Source organism: Aythya marila (genome assembly GCF_965140915.1).
Source record: "Aythya marila genome assembly, chromosome: Z".
NCBI classification, from domain to species: Eukaryota; Metazoa; Chordata; class Aves; order Anseriformes; family Anatidae; genus Aythya; species Aythya marila.
This window is the reverse complement of record NC_139080.1, coordinates 22,765,363-22,787,615: the sequence shown is the minus strand read 5'-3', so window position 1 is coordinate 22,787,615 and position 22,253 is coordinate 22,765,363. Positions and strand designations below refer to the sequence as shown.

At 36.9% G+C, this 22,253-nt stretch overlaps 1 protein-coding gene across 1 annotated transcript in view; it reads right to left on the bottom strand.

The window, feature by feature from the left end:
* Window positions 1-22,242, bottom strand: part of NLN (neurolysin) — a 38,142-nt gene extending 15,900 nt beyond the window's left edge. Inside the window, exons 1-6 of the mRNA XM_082782486.1 lie at window positions 22,127-22,242; window positions 10,569-10,825; window positions 8,203-8,351; window positions 3,563-3,670; window positions 2,020-2,122; window positions 933-1,093 (exon numbers count right to left, since the gene is read on the bottom strand). Of these exons, the coding sequence (XP_082638612.1) occupies window positions 933-1,093; window positions 2,020-2,122; window positions 3,563-3,670; window positions 8,203-8,351; window positions 10,569-10,825; window positions 22,127-22,152 (804 nt within the window). The 5' untranslated portion in view covers window positions 22,153-22,242. The remainder of the gene's footprint in view (window positions 1-932; window positions 1,094-2,019; window positions 2,123-3,562; window positions 3,671-8,202; window positions 8,352-10,568; window positions 10,826-22,126) is intronic.
* Window positions 22,243-22,253: the final 11 nt, after the last annotated feature.

The window sequence follows — 22,253 nt, the reverse complement described above, 5'->3', positions numbered from 1 at the left end:
GTAATTGTGTTAATTCCCATTTCTAGAAAAGTGAGATTTCTCAGAAAAAAAAAAAAAAGGAAAAAAAAAAAGAAAAAAAAAAAAAGAAAAAAAAAAAAAGAAAAAAAAAACACCTTTTTCAGGGTACGTATAATTGACTAGGTTTGAAGATTGTCCCACAGTTATAACAGCATATCACTTTAATTGTGCTGACTTACAGCGTTCAGTTCTTGGTGCCATTTTATCTTATCTTGTGCTCTTCACATTTCCCAGCATTTCAAGTACAAAAGCACAAATCTGTCTTTATTCTCTAATGGTTGGTACAATTGCCTGCTAAATGACACTTCTTCTATCCTTTCTAGCCTTTTCATTATTTTTGTACCTATCTAGGTGCCGAGCAGGTATCATCAGTATCAAATGAATTATTTGTGAAATTATTTCTTTTTTCTATAAGGTACATTTGCAGCTATTTTTCAGATAACTAAATGTATCTTTTATAAAAATTAGGGATTTTTAACATCTAGTTAAAGATGTTCTCTAGATGCTGTGCATTAATTTTATATTTAATCACTTGCTTTTCATAATTAAAACACGTGCCCAAATAAACACAGTTATTCTGAAGAATAGTTTGTAGTACAGAAGCAACACTCAGACAGCCTTCTCTGGGAAGAAACTGCCAGCAAGTAGTTACAGAACACTGTAGGGAAATTTGGCAGGTTGCCAAAATCCTACTTCTATTAACAGCACCACTGACATTTTGAGATACATCCATAGGCACACAACTTCCTCTTTAGACATCAGAATACACTGGAGCAAGGAAATATTAGAGATCATACTGGTAAGTTTTCATTTCATAGCACTAGACAAAATGCAGAGCTCAAATCTAACATCTGAATGTCCAGCTCCATTTTTCAACTCTGTCATTACCCTGCAGAAAAGTCCCTATGACGTACCTCTTTGCATCTTGTGTTAAAGGCAGATTCCATTTTTCTCCTGGTTTCTGAAATACAGCACTTCTTCATAACAGGAAAATAGTGGGGATACTTTAAAGTAACTTTATATTTGTCTTCCTCAGTCTTCTCTAAACTGTTAATAAAGTCATCAGGAAGGCCTTCTATAGAATACAATTTAATAAACAATGTTTACTAGAATTAACTAGACCACTCCCTTTTCTGTTATATTATTGTATTTGTTCTGCCTGCATCAGAAATACAACACTTCTTTTTGCTAACGATTTTCAAATAATATTATTTGCTAATGATTGCTAAGCTGAGCAAAATACATTTTGAAACACTTTATTGGTGAAGAAAAGAGAAATAAATGTAAGGCTACCAGACAAAAATAGATTAAAATGTAAAAATAAAAAAAATGGTGTTATTAAAATACATCTTATGCTATGCCCTCCAGAAACTGAATCCCTAAATCCTCTGTCACATGAAAAATGTGACTGAATATTAGATATTTCTTCACCCAGAGTGTGATGAGGCCCTGGCACAGGGAGGTGCTCAAGGCCAGGCTGGATGGGGCTTTGGGCAACCTGGGCTGGTGGGAGGTGTCCCTGCCCCATGGCAGGAGGATGGGACTGGGTTATCTCAAAGGCCCCTTTCAACACAAACCATTCTGTGATTCTATGACCTCTAGATCAGTTTAAATCATTTAAGTGGCTTAATTTCTTGCATGACAGAAAACTTTTTCAAATAATTTTAATGAACATTATACCCAGTGGATTTCCTGATTGTGGAGAACTGAGAAAAGAAGCAGTGATGAGTAATGTTATGGAAAAAACAGTAAGGCCGATATGCTAACTTTATGCAAGGCAAAACACTTCAGAAAGCATAAGTCTATGAAGAAATTTTAAACATTTGCAAAGAGTAATTTTAAGCTTACTTTGGGGAAGAATTAAGAAAGAAACAGAAAAGACTGGAACACAACCAGAATTTCATTTGATCATTCAGTGGGCCAAAAAAAAAATAATAAAAAAAAATTACTCAAGTAAAACTGGAAGGCTGAAGAGGTGGAAGGAACATGCATGGTACTCACCAAGTTCTTCCTTAGAAAATACAAGGTATGTGTTTTCCTCATTCAGGTTCTTGTTAAAGTCTATACACAGCTCGCTCAATTTTTTCTTCATTGTCTTTATTTCCTGTATTGGGTATAAACTAAACTTAGTGGAAAAAAAAATCAATTGACAACTACCACCCTCCATTTGAACACAGTTTAATTTTTCTAGTTATCTAGAAAGATATTGTAGATTACTGTAGACTAGTAGAAAACTAGTTTAGATAACTAGAAAATCTTCTAGATTTTCTCTCTCTCTCTTTTTTTTTTTTCTTCTAGATTGCTCTACTAGTCTACAGTGAGTACTAGCATTGGCCAATACACTGCAGGTAGTATCATAGTTCACTCTCCCTCAGGCTCAGTTTTACCTTTTTTTGGTCCTGAGCAATCCTGTTGCCAATGAATCCTAGATTGGGTCTATTGCTCTAACAACCTCTCAGATTTCTTTTCAACTCTGAGAGGACTGAGCCTGTAAACAAGTTCATTGAACAGAACATGCTAACATTCAATTATTTTATTTAATTTGAAATTTTAAGTGTAAAGAAAACCTCTAAAATCACTGAGAATCAAAGTACTAAAAATGGGTGTAACTTGTTGAAAAGCACTTATTTGAATGGAATACAGATATGACAAAGCATTCCAAATCCTTTTTTTAAATGCTGATATTGACCTACCTGAACCATTTTTTAATATATTTTACAGCATGACTCTACCCCTTACAGGTAACTTCACACGAACATAGTAATTAACAGCATCAAGAACACAAAACAAAAAAAAATTTGGTATTATTAGTCAAGATTTTACTTAAATGTAGCTCAACTACTGTCTCCTTGTAAGGTATTTAAAAATACCTTCAGAGGTATTGGTTGCCATTGAAGTAATGCAAATATACACAAAATAATAATCCCACTAACTGTAAAATGTGAATTAATAACGATTATTTTCAATAAAGAGGGAAGTCTATTCAAGAGTCACAAATCTAGATTGTTACATACAATCAGGTTGGAATTTAAAGAAAATTACATCAGCATCACATACACTGACAATTTTACTCCATCATTTTCAGAAGTGACAAGTGCTTTTATATGCTTGCGTAAATCCTCCCTTAATGGGGTCAAGATTTTTAGTGTTCCCTCTAATTTACCTCAATTTTTTTAGTCAAAATGCAAAACTCTTGGACTCATTTTACACCAATGGTTGATATTTGAAATTAAAATAGCTGCATCTTCTCTTCCAGACAGACATCTGGAGTAAAAAAAAAAAAAAAAAAAAGCTTAAAAGTGGTGATGCATTCAACTTCTATCTACTGAGTACAGTCAGAGTCTAACAAACTAATTTTGAAAACTTAAAATGATGGAAGTTTAAAGGATGGATATGGAACTAAGAACAGTTAAGATTAGAGTGGTTATTATGCAGGTCCAACGACACAAAGTTCAAATATATGCTTAGCACATAGATAAAAATCATAATTTTACCCCTTCAACAATTTGTCCCAGTTACTTTACAAACTAAGAACTATATTTACATTCTGCACTTCTTTAGGAAGATGGAGTCCATTTCTTTTTCCCACTTGAACCGATTTTTCTAGATACCGTTTTGTTTCAGGCTTTACATTTTCAAGATCACAGGTTTGCTGAAATGACAATATAGGATAATTTAATTTACAACACAGTGAAAGAAACATATTAAGCATTAGAAGGGTCTAAAAAGAGTTCTCTAGAACACCACCACAGAAACAATACAACATCCTAGATTTTTTTGTGTAAAGGATTTTCCAAAAAGTTTCCCTACAGTATTCTCACATTGACGTAGAAAGGTTTTAAAACAATTTTCTTTTATTAAATATCTCAGTCAGAAGCAAGAACCAGAGGCATGTTCTCTGTACACTTTACCAAAGTAGCAAATTTAGATGCTGTCGTAATAGCAAACCCTTTTAGTTATTAGTGCCCTGCACTAAAACTCTTTTGCACAAGTAGCTTTCTTACATATCATTAAATAGAAGAAATCGGTGCCTTATGGTAATATTGAACTTTAAGACTTGGAGGGATTTAAAAAAAATCAAAAGATTCAATGTATTTAGGGCTCACTGAAGGTTATCAAATAGCACAGAATTCAAGCTTTTGGATCTTCCTCTTTCTGAACAAAGCAATTGGTGGCAACAAATAACACAGTAGCTATATGTCAGGTTATACCATTATAAAGATTCTCGAATGACCATTTTCTAAATCAACCAACAAGAAGCAAAGCAAGCAAAGAGACAACATCCCACTTGTAATAGAACATGAACCAATAATGTGAGGGTCTTCCTGGAAGCTGACAAAGAAATAACTACGTAAATAGAAAATTGTGATTTTTGTCGCAAATTGTGATTTCACTGTATTATTTTATTTTACATTATAATGTTATCTTCCACCATCTAAAAATGAACATTTTAACAAGGTATAATTTATATTACTTGTTAAAAAAAAAAACATATTCTATTTAAGATCATCTTTAAACTAGGAAGATGTTGGAATTAGTTCTGACTTGTCTTAACAACCCTCTTGTCAGCTTACCTACCTACAATTAATTCTCGACTACCATCTCTGAAAAGTAAGGACGTTGAAACATGCAAATTTTATGAAAGAGTTACACAACTGTGTGCAAGTGTCAACTAATGATCTGCAAATTACCTCTCTTACTTTACGAGAAAAAATAAGAGAGAGAAACCCACTACATCTAGAAGTATTAATGCTGTGATACTGAGCAGAAAAATATTTTATATTTGTAATAATTAGAATTTTCATATATTGTTTTACTAATAGAAAACCCATAATTCCAGGTATTTGTTGTTTTGTTTTGTTTTTAGCAAAGACTAGTGTGACAGAGAAAGCAAGATTTCACCATGGTAGTAGTGAAAAATGCAGATACTGTTCACTACATTAACATTTATATTGTGCTAACCATTCTGAAGACTCAGAAATTAAATAGATAAGGAAAAAAAAATGGAGCAGTCTAATCTCCGTAAAAGACACTCCTTTTATTATAGTAATGATTAAAGACAGAGGATTGTGAGAAGTTTCACTGAGTTATCCAGGCCTTGTGAGGGATTTCTCAGCCTCAATATCAGAAATATGTGAAAAATGGAACTGCCACACCACTGAAAATCTCCTGGTCTGAAATCCAACAGAGTTTTAAGGCAGGAAGAAAGAATTCACAAATACTAATTTTAGGGCGTAACAGACAGTGAACACTGGCTCCTTTTAAAGCTACGAAAGAGAAATACATTATGTTGGGGAAAAGGAAGTCAAAACTAAATCAGTGTTCTTCATCCTCCTCTTGGCGACTACATCTCTCTCTCCCATACACTTTACAAGACACCAGTCGTAAATATTTTAATGATAGCCTTTGTGAAGTTTATTTCCAACACAGACATGATTAAGCCAAGAATAGTTCATATTCAGGAAGACCTGTCAGGTCTATAAGCCCTCACAAGCACCAAAGAACCAAGTGTCCTCTGCAGACATCTCTGAACTTCTGTATGGTCAGGATGCTCTCCAAGTCCAATGTTTCTTTGATGGACAACCTCTAATTTTGCTATTTTTCTGCTAATTTTGAATATGCTACACATGAAATTTTGGAGTTTTCAAGGAGTATTAAAATGGCCATCACTAGTGATGTTATACGCCATCTCGTATTTGTTTTGAACAAGCATGCTACCCTATTCTACGAAGAAATTTTCAGGCAGAATAAGAAGCAGAACCAACTTAGAATATTGTGAACAAAAATTGCAGCAGCTGTTTACATCAGCCTTTTTCCTGAGGGTGTGTGGGTGGAGAAGATTGGCAACATTCTTAAGCATGCCTCTGCTAGCCAACATGTGCAGATGTTAGGAGTAAGAAAATTTAAAAGGATAGTTTCGCTACCAAATTCACCTTTATTCCAGGTTTTGGATGCCAAAATTAGTTTTCTAAAGGGTATACCTGACAACATAAATTGCAGAAATTTTGCAGAAATCTTTCCCCTTACTTGTGGGGAATAGAAAAAGGTTAGATTATTTCCACTTTTTTTTTTTTTTTTTTTTTTTTTTTTTAAGTTAAACACAAAAACCTCACACATCTTCCACCACCAACACTATTTACATAAAGTGGAACTTAGGATGAATTATAAAGATTGAAAAAAGAACTTATGAAAGTTTGATCCTTGTTGAAGGGAACAAAAAAAATAAGGATATCACTATGATTTGGCATATTTAGTCACCTGTTAGTGGATTGACTGTAATATAAATAACATGGGAATCTGAGGGACCTCATCCTCCTCACTGCATTTTAACCTGGACCCCCTGTTCCATGATCCTCTGATCATGAAACTGAATTCACACAAAGAATTCAGAACTATTCAATTCAGAACTATTATATCCTTACTGAGGTGATGAAATGCCTGATTTAGCCAAAACGTTTTTACTGGCTTCTTTAAAATGATAACACGATTTCAGCAAAACATTTCTATTTGTTGAAGTCCCTTTTTTCTCCTCTCCAGGAACCTGACTTTTCAATGAAGAGTTTCTAACAGGAGAGAGAGGGTGTTAGAAAGTTAGCAAAAACTAACAAGAACTTTGTATTGCTATTTGGAAATGGTAAGAGTTGGTCAGTCCAGCACTGCTGGTAATTTCACATCTGTTCTACAACAAAAACGTTACTACTTTTACAGTTGTTATGAAGTTGATATATGGCCTTATCTTAGTGCAGATCGCATTTCTAGAACATTAATTGAACACTAAACATGCTCACATGCTGCAGTTAAACCAAGTAAAATCTCAAAAACATTAACTGGAGATTTAAGTGATAATTGTAACTGTTATAAAAGTAAAATATTGCTGCAAAGGAAAACGAAGAAGGAAAGCATCAAATGAAAAAGATAAAAAAGATTAATAGAAACTAATGCTGGTTAATAATAGCAATCATTTTCAGTAGCTACTGTCAGAAATACCTGTAAATTTAAATTAGATGGATACATGGGTATTATCCCTAAATGTATCCATGTGTCTTATACTGGGGGGGGTGGGGTGAGAAAATCACAAAAAATAATACATACATGTCAATCTATGTAATTAATAGCAACTGATTGGGGGTAGGGACCCCAAGTCTTAACTTAAGGCACTATCCGTCAACAGGTATCAGAAGATCTTCAAAATGGGGCTATGAAATACCTACATATACACTTAAATAACACTCAGAGGAAAACACTTGAAAATATGCCTAGAAAACACAGCAAAAGACAACTATGCTACTGAAAGGCACTTTAATAAGGTGTTGCTAATATTATTTTTGTTCATGGTCTACACTGCAAAAAGCACAAACAATGACTCCAAGAAATAGAGCTCCACGGTATTACTAAGCTAAGCTTAGCTTTTCGTGATGCAAGTAATACCTTGGAGCCCCATACTACATAATAAACAGTACAAATGAATACAACATACATGGAGATGATCAGTTAGAAGGGAAACAACAGAAACTCAAAGGGATAGAAACTAGTTCAACAGTATCTTTTGACTTAGTTTTACTTTGAGGTTTAAGCAACATATAAGGAGGAAGCTACTGTGGGATAGCCAATAATTAGCAGATCAAAAGAGATAACCTCAGAGGTCACTCCCTGTTACATGTTCTCAATAACTTTTCTAACTTATAACTCAATTTTAAAATTCTCAATAACAGCATAGTTTTGGATACAAATTCAAAAGCAGTATAAATTAATCTAAATACATTGCTATATAGCCTCTTCCTCCCTACTGGGTGATGTTTTGGGCAAACCAGCAGATGGGGATTAGCCAACAGAAAATAGTTCCTTTTATTTTTCTTGATGAGTTTCCTTCTGTGGGTTTGGCATCCTGAACCAGTTCATTGGAAGTTTAGACAAATCAAAACTTCTGCGATGGAGAAAGAATGCAACACACACCTAAAGATGAGAGGCAAAGAGTGAGAGCACTAAGTTGACTCAAGTTTTTATGGTATGGGATCAGTTGAAACAAAGAGAGCGATGAGGACCTTCAAAAGCATTGTGCATATTAACTTTTTAAGATAAATGTTTTTCACTTTATATAATAGGTTTTCAACTATTTTAGATAAATAGTTTTTCATCTATTTTATCTACATTTCTACAAGTTATGCAGACATCACTGTGATTTACCTGCAAATAAACGATCTTCTGAAATACGTCTTCTCTCATGCTCATCTCCACATCGAAATTGGAAAGTTTTTTGTCAGCTTCTGTACTTGCTAAGCGTACCTCTTTGTCTGGTGAAACATGCTGGGGAAAATCCAACATGCTCCTTTCCACTGTTTAAATAAAAGGCAATGAACACATACACAGAAGGCTAGGAACATCACAGATAGAGAACTTCCACTCTCTTACAATATTTATAGAAGTTACACCCAAAAAAAAGTACCCCAAGCAACTTGACAATCAGATCAGGCTTGAACCAAATAAAGTGATTACAAATAACGTAAAAATGAATGGATGAAGGGACAGAACTGCGTACCTTTATGGCAAATAAACATCTGACAGAAACCATCTATTACCAAAGCCTAATTATCTTACCTTCATACTTCTACAAAGTCCATTAAAGGGTATACTAATATGATACTTAATTTTTGGAAGAGGTACCATTTGTAAGTGAAGATTGACATTGTTTCATAGCTGGCACAAATGCTTCCATGTTAGTATTTAACGTGAAGTACTCTGATTCTTCCAAACATGCCCATGTGTCCTGAAGTTATTTTTACGTTGGTATGAGAGAATAGTGTAAATCCCCAATTCTTATACATGTTTAAGAACAAAATCTGATAACCACAAGAGATGTTACGTATTCTGAACTTCTAGAGATCATAAGCTAATACAACATTGTATAGAATATTTTTCTGAGATTAAGTAAAACCTTACTTATTAAACAAATATTGCATCTTTGGAATGAATAGAAGCACTAAACAAAAATAAATTGTTATGACTAGCTGAATTAATTTAATTAAAAACTAATTATTCCCCACCCCCTTGAAAAAAACGTGCTTTAGAGTAACAATATTCTAGGACAATTTGCTGTAAAGCTTTTTAATTTTATTTACTCTGAAGTTGTTTATGAAGCCCTGAGATATTCTCAGCTCTTTAGAAACCTTTGGAATGCAAGCATGGGCATATGGCTCTTCTTATTAACCACTGGAAACTCTTTTTCCCCCTCCTGTCCTTCTGCCAAGGTGGTTCAAAATGATGAACTGAGTTTTAGCAGCTTCCAAGTAAAATCTAAGGCCTGCTGTCATATGTGCTTCTTCAGATCATGAGTTTCAGTTACTGGAGTAAGACTGTTTTTCATGCACCTGTGAGAGGGATACACAGGACTTAAAAATCCAGGTTCCTAATGGAATCCTTGCTGTGGTAATATATCCTTGTCATATGCCATGGGCTATTTCACAAGTAAGTCCTGGTAATTTTGCATACATCTTCAACAATTGGCACTACAAGTTAGATATGACCCACTTCTGCAATGGCGTGTAGAAAAAAAAAGTACTTTTTGGAAGATGCAAGTCTCAATGGCTATACTTAAGAGGCTAAAGGCCACTGTTTTCTGAATCGAACAGATCTGCCTTCTAATTTAATTTGAAGCATAGAAATTTATAATGTGGTGAAAAGGCATACAATAATTGTACCAAGTACATTGGTACAATTAAAACTGAATCTGACAGGAAGCTGTTTGCATAAAGATAACTCAGTCTTTCTGCCAGCACTGATTTCAGTCAATGAACTTGATACGCCCAAACAAGTAATTCTAAATGATGTGAAAGACACAGACCAATATTACAGTGCAATCGTTTGTGCTGCAAACTGCTCTTTTTTGCTAAGTGAAGACTAGGATCCAAGCCAGGGTGCCTGTTTTCAGCAGTTCTGTTGCTGCAGAAGACTTTTTGAGAGGATTTAAGAGAACCTGACATTTTATTATACAGACTACTTTGGGGGTGTCATGCAGCCACCACATGATCCATCACCTTTTCTCCACCAAGACTGTATCAATCTTCCCATGGCTCCATTTGAATTGCTTTTTTCAGTCAGATTATACAGCCTTTGAGAAAGGCACTGCTTATCAAGCTTCAATGTAATACCTATCCCATGGACACTGTACTCTAAACTATTGCACGCTGTCCCCTAGTGGTTGTACTCAGTATGAAAATAAAATACAACTGTGCAGAGCTTAACATGCAAAAAATAAAACAGATGACCACTGCAGTTCTCTGGACTCCTCAAAAAGGTCAGCAACATAGTTTTTCTAATCCTTATTTTTGTCTCTAGATTAAAGTAGCTAAACTTCACAGCTGATCATGTTACACATTGTTGAGAGATCCTGAAAAATTACTATGACCGGAGGACCCGTAAAAGATGAGACTTCTACACATTCTCCACAAAGACAGCAGAGATCTGAATTGTAAGCCAGAACTATCTTTCCTCATAGTTTCTTCATGTGCAGATGGAACGCGCTATGGAGAGAATTGCAGAAAGTATGCACTAACCTGCATATTCTACTTCTATATCTGCCAAGGCCCGTACAGTATTTTCATGTGTTACTTCCTCAATATCAAGCATCCCAACGCTGTCATATACATGCTTTGTCTTCCTGATTAGTTCTTCAGTTCTTGATCTAATTTGCTCTGGTGAGAGGTCCCATCTCAAAAGGTTTCGGCCTGATGCGATGTATGAAGAAGCCTTGAGCTGGCTAGTGATTTCTGCTCCTAATGTCATTCTCAACACAAGCCGTGGCCCAATGGACCTGAAATGAGAAAAAAGATCTTTACATAGGAAAACTCTAGTTGAAGATGTAGTTTATAGTAAACATCAGAAAAGCAGTTGACCTTTAATAATCACAGAATGTTTTCATTCAAGCAAGAACAAAGTCCTTTTTAGAGCCATGTATTTCTTGCCAGTGGGACCATATACAGCTGTCACCCTTACCATTTAAGTTTAATTTTAGATAAATCAAAGGTTTGTCTTCTACCTTAATTCATCTAGAGGATGAACAAGTGCCATCTAATATGTTTGTAGACAGAGATAAAAATTTTGGTATAGAAATAATAAAAATTTAGAAATGTAAAATAGACAAGTTCAGTTACGACTCAATCTTCAGTGAAAAACAGAATTTCAGTTACTGAAACTCTATAATCAGTATTTGCATTTTTGAAATTCGGAATAAAACCCACACAATGATTTGTAGATTATGAACACCAAGTGCTGCAAATATGTATACAACTAGATAAAAAAAAAGTCATGTGTTCACTTAACAAACAATTTTATATTTATATTGGATGTCTGCCCCACAATCAACCATGGGAGGGAAACTTCTAGTTGCTCCTCTGTTGAAAACTTATTCTCTTAATTGTCATGGATTTTATATAGATAGCTCCACTTTAATGCAAGAATTTACATACTATTGAGCTGAAAATATAAATCAAGTATATTTCAACTTTAGCTAGCAGAAAAAAAAAAAAAATCACATACATAACTCATCATAACTGTGCAGTGCAATTACTGGCTGCCTTTTTTTTTTTTTTTTCTAATTTTTGTGACAATACTAAAAAGATGTACCTTGGAGCAATGAATCCAAATCAAAATTAAGAAGATACTGACTTTGAAATACTGGCTTCCACACTCCCACCTCCCTGGCCCAAAAAAGCAACACTCAGCTTTGTTGTATGAAGGAGATATTTAGTCAGGCAGCTGACTGAAGTTGGGCTAACAAAAACCCATGGTCAACAACATATTAATCTTTAGAACACAGTAATATCCCAGTTATGTATGAATTATTTGCCGAGAGATATTATAACTTGACAGTAATTAAAAACTTGCATTCAAGGAGTAAAGTGCTGTGGTGTTTCGTATTATATGAGGATAAACCTACACCTTCAGAAAAGCAACAAGGAGATTCTAGACCTTTGAGCTCCTCAGGTCAGCTGTAGCAGGCAGAGACTATCTGCCTCTGCATTTCATTCACATTATATAAAGTAATAATGACAATGATTTTCAACCATAACTAAAGAAATATAAGAACACACAGAGAGAGCTTGCTACTAAAAGGGATGCTTATTTTACACTGTTTTATATGAAATACCTTTTCCTGTTAACACCAGTCATTGTGCATGAACTCATTTTATTGCAAAACCAGTCTGGTATGTGCATAAGTGCTCAGATAGGTTTTGGCATACTATACAGGGAGCATACATAAAAGGACAGGCAATTTTAGCCTGAAGGAAAAACAAAGCAAAAGAGTGAAGTGCTAACAATCAGAGAGGAGCTGCACACAGAGCTTGTATTTGAAGGCAAGACTTTTTATTAAAAGTCTTGTTGGTCTTTAACAGGAATTTTCTAGATATAGCCTAGCCAAAATTATTTTTATACAAGACGTAAATGAAAGACAACATTCTTATCCTTATGTTGAGATTTATTTCCCTTGTTACTACAGTTTCTTCAAATCCTCCCATACCAATGTAGACAAGATACTTACTTTTCACTTCTACCAGCGTACAGAAATATCAGTGTCCAGCATATTGACAATTTAACTCTGAAAATGAAGCCTGGGTAAAGAATATTCCTTCCATCTCTGCTTTCTCTCTCCAATATGAATTCAGATGTGACATGACTGAATTACCAGCTACACCACCAGACTACTACAACTTGGAATCTCATTTAGAAGCTTCTGATAGATCAAACTGCTTTTGTGAAAGCAAAAGGGCATGTAATAGCATTCTCAGAATGCAATAGTCTCTCCCATTCCCCCAAAATACTGAATTTTATCCTGAATCTACAAATCTGTTAAAGAATAGTACTTAATTAAGTCCACTTCCCACTGGACTATGCTATGTCTAGTCTTTCACACATCACTAGTGCAGCTCTGGCACAACCTCATGGGTGCTGAAGGCATCATGAATATCCACAAAAGTAGTTTCAATGCTAACTCCCTCCCCCCCTCCATAAAATATCAGAAAGAATATGAAATGTGCCAAATTAAGGTCAAACTAGAAGTGGAACAGAATCAAAGGAAAACAATAACTCCAAAACAACAAAGCTAAAGTGCAGATATTCTTTAAAGAGAACTTACGGCTTTCTATAATTCATTACCTTCACACAGACATGAAAATGCAGCTCTGCCACTGACCAACAACATATTATCATAAACAATCATGAAAATAATCACAGCAACAACAGATTACATTAACTTCAGCTGTCAAAAAAGTATAATTAATAAAGTTGGACAAATTTAATTAATAGAGGGTCCCTAACTGCTGCAGAGTGCTCCTTTTAAGCACCAAAAAGATCAGACCACCTGATTTTCTCAGTATATTGGCTAGCTGCATTAAGGAATACACACAAAAAATTGATAGCTTCATAAACAATAGCCATGAAAGCCATCAAGTGATTGACTGTATCTGTTAGAGACAGCTAATCATGGAACAAAACCAGCCTTGTTTTGCAATGCTGACACCTTGTCTCCTCCTGCTGATACAATGAAGCAGTCATTCATATGGATTAACAAAACCAGAACAAACTCAGAAGAACCTGGAAGTCTTTCCATTGACCAAGTGAATGGAGGCTTTCAAAAACGGTAATATAACATTTCAAGTAAAAACAATCAGAATATGCAACCATAACATGAAACTTCAAATAAAATATAAGAACACCTGCTGTTACCTTCCTACTAGTTGATCAGACTCCCATGAGATTAATGAAAAATAACATGCAACTAAAGTATACACAGAGGTGAAAACTCAGCCTTGCTATGTCTTTCAGTGGACTGGTGTTTCATATTCTTTGATCTACATAAAATTGTAAACCAATTCAAATATATAGTAAACTTCATATATGTAATAAAAGTGATAACTTGTTTTATATTTGTTCACGAAAAAAGCCAAGAAATGTCAGATGCAAAATTAACAATTAAATAGACTATAAAAAGAAACAAGAAATGATAGGATAGCTAAAATAATGAATGTTTAAAAATGCTTTGCAACTATATTTGTCATATTATTAGAGAGAAAATATTACTGTAAATTGTACCACTGAGGAAAATTTTAACTTCCCAGATATAGCTTGGAAAATAAATTGAATAAATTATATTAATTATGGTAGGCACCAGATGCAATAGCAAAGAGCATTTTTTCAAAAAGTAAATGAACCAACATGCTGCAATTATTATATAAAAGGCTTGTGTTTCTGTTAATGGCAGCAACATTACAGAGGAGCCAGCCATTCCTTGGACTGAGCAATCAGAAAACGATTCAGTTTAAATTAGACAGAAGAATAAACAAATGTAGGTCCATAAATAAGGTTATGTGTATTCTGGGTAAAGCGTTGCTGGAGTTTGTAGTGGCCAGTTCAAACTGTTTAAGTCATTATACTCAATGTTCTGCAGTGCTGTGTAGGACTGTTGACATCCCTGGGTTAGGGATAAGGTCTGTGTTCAGCAGCAGGGTGGGCTTAAGACATTCCCCTTTCTTCCTATTCCTCCCCCTGCTGCTCATTTCTGCCTTTGTGCACCCCTGCATCTCTGATGGCAGAGTAACTACTGGTAGGATCATCACAGAATCATGGTACCAAACAGGTGAAGAATTAATCACAGAATGGTTTGGATTGGAAGAGACCTTAAAGATCACCCAGTTCTAACCCCCTGCTGTGGGCAGGGACACCTCCCACCAGACCAGGTTGCCCCATCCAGCCTGGCCTTGAGCACCTCTAGGGATGGGGCATCCACAGCTTCTCTGGGCAGCCTGTGCAGTACCTCACCACCTTCTGAGCCAAGAGCTTATTCCTAACACCCAATCTAAATCTACCCTCTTTTTCTCTCTCCAGCTTTCCTGTAGGTCCCCTTCAGGCACTGGAAGGCCGCTGTAAGGCATCCCCAGAACTTTCTCTTCTCCAGGCTCAACAACCCCAACTCCCTCAGCCTGTCCTTGTAGGAAAGGTGCTCCAGCCTCTTGATCATTTTTGAGGCCCTCCTCTAGGCCCACTCCAACAGCTCCATGTCCTTCTCACATTTGGGGGCCCAGAGCTGAACTCAGGGCTCCAGGTGGGTTCTCACAGGAGCAGAGCAGAGGGGAAGAATCACCTCTCTTGCCCTGCTGGCCAAGCTGCTTTTGGTGCAGCCTAAGACGGCTGCCTTTGTGTGCTGCAAGCACGCACTGCCAGCTCCTGTCAAGCTTCTCAGCTACCAGTATTCTCAGGTCCCTCTCCACAGGGCTGCCCTCTAATCCCTCATTGCCCAGCCAGTACTGATGTCCACGATTACCCTGACTGAGGTGCACTTGGCCCTGTTAAACCTCATGAGGTTTGCACAGGCCCACCTCTCAGGCCTGCACAGGTCCCTCTGGATGGCATCCCTTCCCTCCAGCATGTCCATCACACCACACAGCTTGGTGTCCTCCACAAATGGACCAAAAAATTTAATTGGGTGGGGGGATTCAGTTCATCACTTCCTTCACATATTTGATGTGTGACTTCAATTGTGCTGGCTTAAGGATCAAAGGAGTGCCAACAGCCACTTAAGCCCGCACTACTGCTAGAGGATACGTGTGAAATGTATGGGTTTAGTCTTGAGGTCTTGAGATGATTGCTGTTATTAATGACAATTTCTACCAAAAGCTGTACAAGTTGAATAATAACTTAGTAGTTATTATTTGTAGATGATGCTTAGTAGTGACTTCTAAAATGGGATTTTAAAAACGAAAACAGAGCTCCTAAGTTACAGACCACAATCATTGCTATTTTTGCTAGAATGCCAGGTATTTATTTTGCCAACAAATCTACAATTTGATTACTCGCTGCCTCTGGAAAATATAACTATGATTTGATTTTACCAAGGAGGAGGACCTTTATAATATAAATACCCTATTGCATTAGAGGATTGTGTTACTCTATTACTGTATTGTAGTACTCTATTACAGTAATATAGTGGCCAATGTAACTGCTGCAAAGACAATCAAAGCAGCTAAACTTACTGGTTGATTTTAAACTTGTACAGTAAATACTTTAAACATAATAAACATTTATGTCAGACTGTTTTTGTTTAAAAACAATTTTCCATGTCTGGAGCATGCCGAACTACCCTTTGTAATAAAGCACTATTAAAACAAAATAAAAAGCCACAGTCTGTGAAGCAGAACCAGCAAATGTTAGCATCAGCTTTAGAAAATACAAAAATCTGCAACCTTGTTCACAAGGTGCTTCTCCTACTGATGATCACTTTAAAATATACTCAAGATTTAAGTCTTCTGTCTCATTTATCTCTGACTAAGTACGGATAGCTATGATTCTATCCAAGACTCTTAAATTATAGTTTTCAAATCAATCTTTACCTAAACACTACTAGTTACAATGATGAATGAGATCTTACAAACTAATAAAATATATTTTAAAATGCATTTCTGGGAAACATGTGTACAGACAGGTTTATTGTACATGCTTGTAGATCTAACAGTTCCATATAGCCATGTAAATATTAGAGTATATCAGCTTTGTGTAGAATGGAAAACAATGTCCTCTGCTGGTGAAGGTCTAGTGTAACAGTTTCAGGGATAAAGGGAAAACCAAGACAGATTAATTTATTTTTTTTTAAGTAATAAAGAAAAAGAAAAAGAAAAAAGACAGGCATTAAGATGATTTAGCACTGAAAGATACTCCTAAAGGTTTGTACATATCAACTTGAAACAAAATGGAATATTACTCTTTCTGTGCACTTCCATAAGTAGAAAAGATGGTTCTCATCTTCATAAAATTATCAAAATGTGAAGGTTTCTTACACACAAAACCACTAAATAAAATGTCATATTCTAGTTTTTGAATATTCTAAGGGAAAACAAATACAAACATGTTTTTCTTGTTGCACCTTATGTATGCTTTGGGGGGGTACTTTCAAGGATACAAATAAGAGAAGATTTGGTAATCACAATAAATTAACTTATTTTTCACTTAGTAATTTACTGTATCAAGCTTTTGTAAAAGCTCTTAATTTAGAAATGAGAACAGCAACAGGACCGTTTTTTCTTTTGAAATAGCAGATCTTAGTCAAACTCTTCCTTATCTTACAGGCTGCAAGAGAACCAGCACCGCGTGCTGGAAGACAACATTGTGGATGTGAAGACCGTGTTCACCAAGAAAGAGCAACCAGCACTCTCAGGGCTTCACTCGGTGTTTTATCCCCACCTAGCGGTCATGTTTAAATTAGAAAAAAAAAAAAAAGTTCCAAGGCAATACAAAAACTGTCAGATTGCCGCAGGAGCAATTATTTAATACTTGAATAATATGCCATATGCTGGCATTTCCCTGAGAGTGTTACCAAACATATATAAACAGTAACAGACAGTCATGGTTTAAGTAAACCATTACAACAGCTAAGTCTCTTACTCAGTGGAACATAAGGCTTTCCAATTTCCTTTAAGTGAAGACCTATATAATTAAAAAAGAACACTTCAGAAACAAACTACAGTCAGTATTCAGCAACAGCTAATATAGTAGAGGATGGTACTTTGCCTCTGTTCTCTGCATGGATTTTAACACAGAAATTTTATAGAGTTGTACTATTTAGCCTAAATTCTTGCTTGAATTCTAAATACATATCCACACTGTTTCAGTTTTGACTCATCGCTTCAGACAATAAGATATTTTTTTTTTACTTCAGAGTAAAGAAAGGACAAAAATCAAGGAAAGTCAGCAGAGCACTGAGTAAACCATGGCAGAAAACAGGAAAGGAAGAAAACAGGAAAGGAAGAAAAAAAGTCCAAGACAGAACAGGAGTTATATCAACTTAAAGCTGATGGAGCTAATTGGAGGGGAAGATGATGGGGGCACATTATTTCAAGTTGGCAAAAGAATGAGACCACAACCCCAAAATTTAAGTCAGCACTTTTTCCTGCTGGACAAATACATTTGAAATCATTATTACAAGTGTCTGGAGCAGTGAATACATGCCTTGAATTCTTGGGCCCCTTTCCTTAGAAAAGTGCTTGGCTTTGTGTCACAACGGAGTTTGGCACAGACAGAACTCAGTATGGCAAGAGGACAGTTTGCTTAGTATTGCTGAATTTTGAGTTCCATAACTGTTACAATAAACTTTTTTTTTTTTCTTAAGCTATGTATGATGGAATAGAAGAAGATCTGGAACTTTTTAACATTAAATACGTAATTTGTCACTAAATCTTTCAGAAAAGAAAAGATTCTTTGCATCTCAGATCCCTGTAAACTCTGTGTTGATTACATTTCTATAGTAGATACACTTTTAGCTCTTAAGATCAATGTAAGTTAAAAAAGCTGTAAGTTACATGATCATTTTAAAACATTTATCAATAAATACATTTCTCTCAGTTCTACTCTTATAATCTTATCATCTGGCAACAAATGTTTACTGGTTTCTCTGGTAGAATTAACAACAGTAAAGTACTTGATAAATGAACTCTTGGCTAATAAAAAATGCAGACCATAAGCAGGAATTCATACAGGTGCATAACATGTTACGTGTGCCGCAAATCCCTAGGCAGTCTTACTGTACTTGCATCCTCTATCCCTGTCCCCTCAACAGTCTTTAAATAAAAGCAATTTGGAAACTGCTCTGACTAACTTTTATAAGAGGTGATTTCTATGTAGTAGTCCCAAGCTGACCATGCAGAAGGTCAGGGTTTCTGCAGACTGCCTCATCTTGTCTCTCCCCAGTTGCAGCATTCATTAAAGTCTTACTAGGACTGCTAAACTGGGTTACAAATCCAATCTGTGAACTGAACCCATATGGTGTCACTGCAAACTTCCAACATACCACACTCCGGCTGGAGAATCTTAGAAAGGAGTTGAGAGACGTTTCAACAGGTACATGCAGACTGCAAGTGAACTGCTTAAATTACACTGAATGTGATGCAGGAAGCACTCATGAAGAGTTAATTTGATGATCCTTGTGGGTTCCTTCCAACTCAGGATATGAGTCATGATTCTGTGATCTGGGTTATCTTCTTGCTTGGTTCTACCACCAAGTGAACCATACAAAACACAATGGAAAAAAGTATTTCCAGCTCTCTCTGGTACTGCCATAAGCATCTCACAAAGGCCTGTCATACCTGCTATGTAAACAGCAAACGCATGCTATTTAGTGCAAACACCACACACTGTTACAAGGACAGTTCAGTACTTGAACAAAATCATACAAAGCATTTAAAACAGTCTGTTGATTTCAACTGAAAAACAAGTGGTACTGCAAGACAGAAAAAAAGTATTTTAAGGAGGGTTTGTAAACATAAAAGCTAAATACATTTAAAATGTATCCTTTTCTACAGAAGGAACCCATGACTCAATCTATTGGAATTCTTTAAAAGACTCAAAATAGACAGAGATCAGTCTACACAGCTAGTGTAGTCTGTTTGGCTTTCAAAGACTAATGAAGAGATTAGCGAAGTTACAACATTTACTCATGACAATACACATGAAATGTCAGGAGTGACCAGAAGAGGAAGAGAGAACAGAACACAAAGATTTACTATACCACTCTGTAACATGTGAAGCACAAAGACACTATGTGCAGTTCTGCTCATCCCAACAGTTATAAACTTTCTCATCTTCTGTTCTCCCACCTGCCCCAAACCTTTTCCTCTTCTACCAAGTCATGATGAGTCAATACTGATCAGCTGCAGTGAGAAATTAATTCCATCCAAAGAAAAACTAACTAGATGGGGATTCTTCAGCCTGGACAAAAACAAACAGAGGAAGTATTTAAGAAATTTATCCAATCATGAAAAGCATGGAGAGAATGAACTGGGATTAATTTTCCCCCTATTACTTCTGACACGACTCAGAAAAAGATCAGTCTTAGGAAGCTTGTTCAATGTAAAAACACACTAGTAGACTAATTTTTGTACAAAATCCTAAGGCAAATGCTTTTTGTGTAGGGAAGTCCCCAGAACCTAGACTACAACAAGGCACAGGACTGTTCTGAAAAGTTACTGCTGCATGTTTGCCTTGCCTTTTGTGCTTTCCTAGGCATCCTGATCCTGACTTCTGTAGGAAAGAGGACAGATTTTTGATCTGTCAATCCAAACCACTGAAAATAAATTTTTCCAAGCCAGGCATTTCACAGAATCATACAATAACCCAAATTGGAAAGGACCCACAAGGATCATTGAGTCCAACTCCCGGCACCACACAGGACCACCCAAATATCAGACCAGATGTCTGAGAGCATTGTCCAAATGCTTCTGGAACTCTGTCAGGCTCGGTGCTGTGACCACTGCCCTCAGGAGAGGTGCCCAACCACCCTCTGGGTGAAGAACGTTTTCCTCACACCCACCCTGACCTTCCCCTGTCCCTACCCCATGCCGTTCCCTCAGGTCCTTCTCTCTTCGTAGAGAGAATGTCAGAACGGTTATTTCCTCAAAAGATGTTGATTTCATTGCTTTTTTTAGTCTGTTCCAACCAGTGCCCTACAGGACAAATTCAGACCACAAAATGCTTATGAGGCTGACATCTTTGACTCAGTAGGTCCAGGGAACATTTTGCTCTGCAAACTCTGCTGAGCAGCCAAATTGTTTCTCTAGAGCCTGCTGTGGTTACAAAGGTGGTGGCTGTCGCTTTTGTCCACAGGAGATCAGTGCTGCTGGGGTACACAGATGAGGTTGTGCAGTCTGGGGAGCACAGGGAAAGTGAAAGACGTCCTGTGCTTCCTGCCTGGTCCTTGCCATTGCTGGAGTTGGACCTGACAGTTTAAGGAAAGCACACACACACTAAGGCAATAAGTATGCTATAGGAAAATGCTATAGAAAAGCCCCTACAAAAGGTCTTCCCAGTTTTATGACCTCCATCCCCATTCCCTGCTCCTCCTCCTGCCTCTTCCCACCAACCCTGTTTCTTGCCAGTTCACTTCCCTGTCAAGAGAAAAAAAAACGTGTTCAGATTCTCTTTCCAGAGACAAAAATCTAAAATTAGGTCTTAAATAGAAATTCTCATTCTCCCAGAGCCCACATACATCTATTTTGCTACTCAAAATATTATTTTGAAGATTTTGAAAGAAAGTCTTCAGAATTCTTGATTCCTGGAGAATTATTTTAGGACAATGAAATTATTTAAGTCACACTTCCCTCTTCATTTTTTCTTCCATTACTGCTAATATCCTCAAAGAGCAAATAGGCTATCGCCCTAACTTAACTAATCCATGCGTCAAATGTTTAATCATTTTATTCAACTTAAGATACGTTTGAAACTTCCTAAAAACTGACATTTCACATATATTAATGTGAGATATCTCACATTAACATTGTGAGTGTGTTTGCTATTCAACATTTCTGCAGCCATTTGCTTAGCTTTGGGAAGTCAGAGGTCTCTGTTTGGCATCCAGGATCATTCTTATTTTTGGGGGATTGGAGGGGGACAATGACTTGGTCACACTCAAATGATGACTGACAAAAATAATGCAATTAACAAATTGCAGTGATCGTTCCCTGATGTGCTTGCAACACGTGGTGAAAAAAAAAAAAAAAAGCAGCAAAATCAATGCCTAAATCAATACCCAACGCTTTCTTGGCATTTAGGAGGGAGGGGTCTTTAGTTTCCACATGCAAATTGGAAAGATTGATCTTTTAATTCTTCCCCTAAAGGAATAACTTCAGTGCTTCAAGCACTCCACGTCTTTCTTTTTGTCTGAAAGACCTGCAGGAGATATATGGGCAGCCAGCGCAAAACATGGAGAACAGCGAAAACGCCTGTAACAAATATATATACATATATACATATATATACATGTATATATATAAAGATGCAAATGTGCGTTGGGGAAATAAAGTCTTTGTGCACTGAACCTGGCAGCAGAGGGGCGATCCGGGAGGGGGGGGCTGCGGCTCCTGCCCGCCCCGGCTCCCCCCGAACAAAGGCAGCGCAGCCCGGGGGGCTCCCCCCTGCCGCAGCCCCCTCGCCCCTCGCCCCTCGTCCCCCGCAGCCCCCGATGAGCCTCATGCTGCTCCCCAGATCCCTGCCCCGAGGGGACAGGGCAGGGCTGGGCGCCCCCCATTTTGAGGCGGTGCCCCACGAGCCTCCCCCCCAGCCCCTGGGCGCCTACCTGCGAGCCGCGCACAGGGCCAGCATGGGGGGCGGGGCCGCAGGAGGAGGAGGAGGAGGAGGAGGAGGAAGAAGGAGGAGGAGGAGGAGGAGGAGGAGGAGAGAGAAGGAGGAGGAGGAGGAGGAGG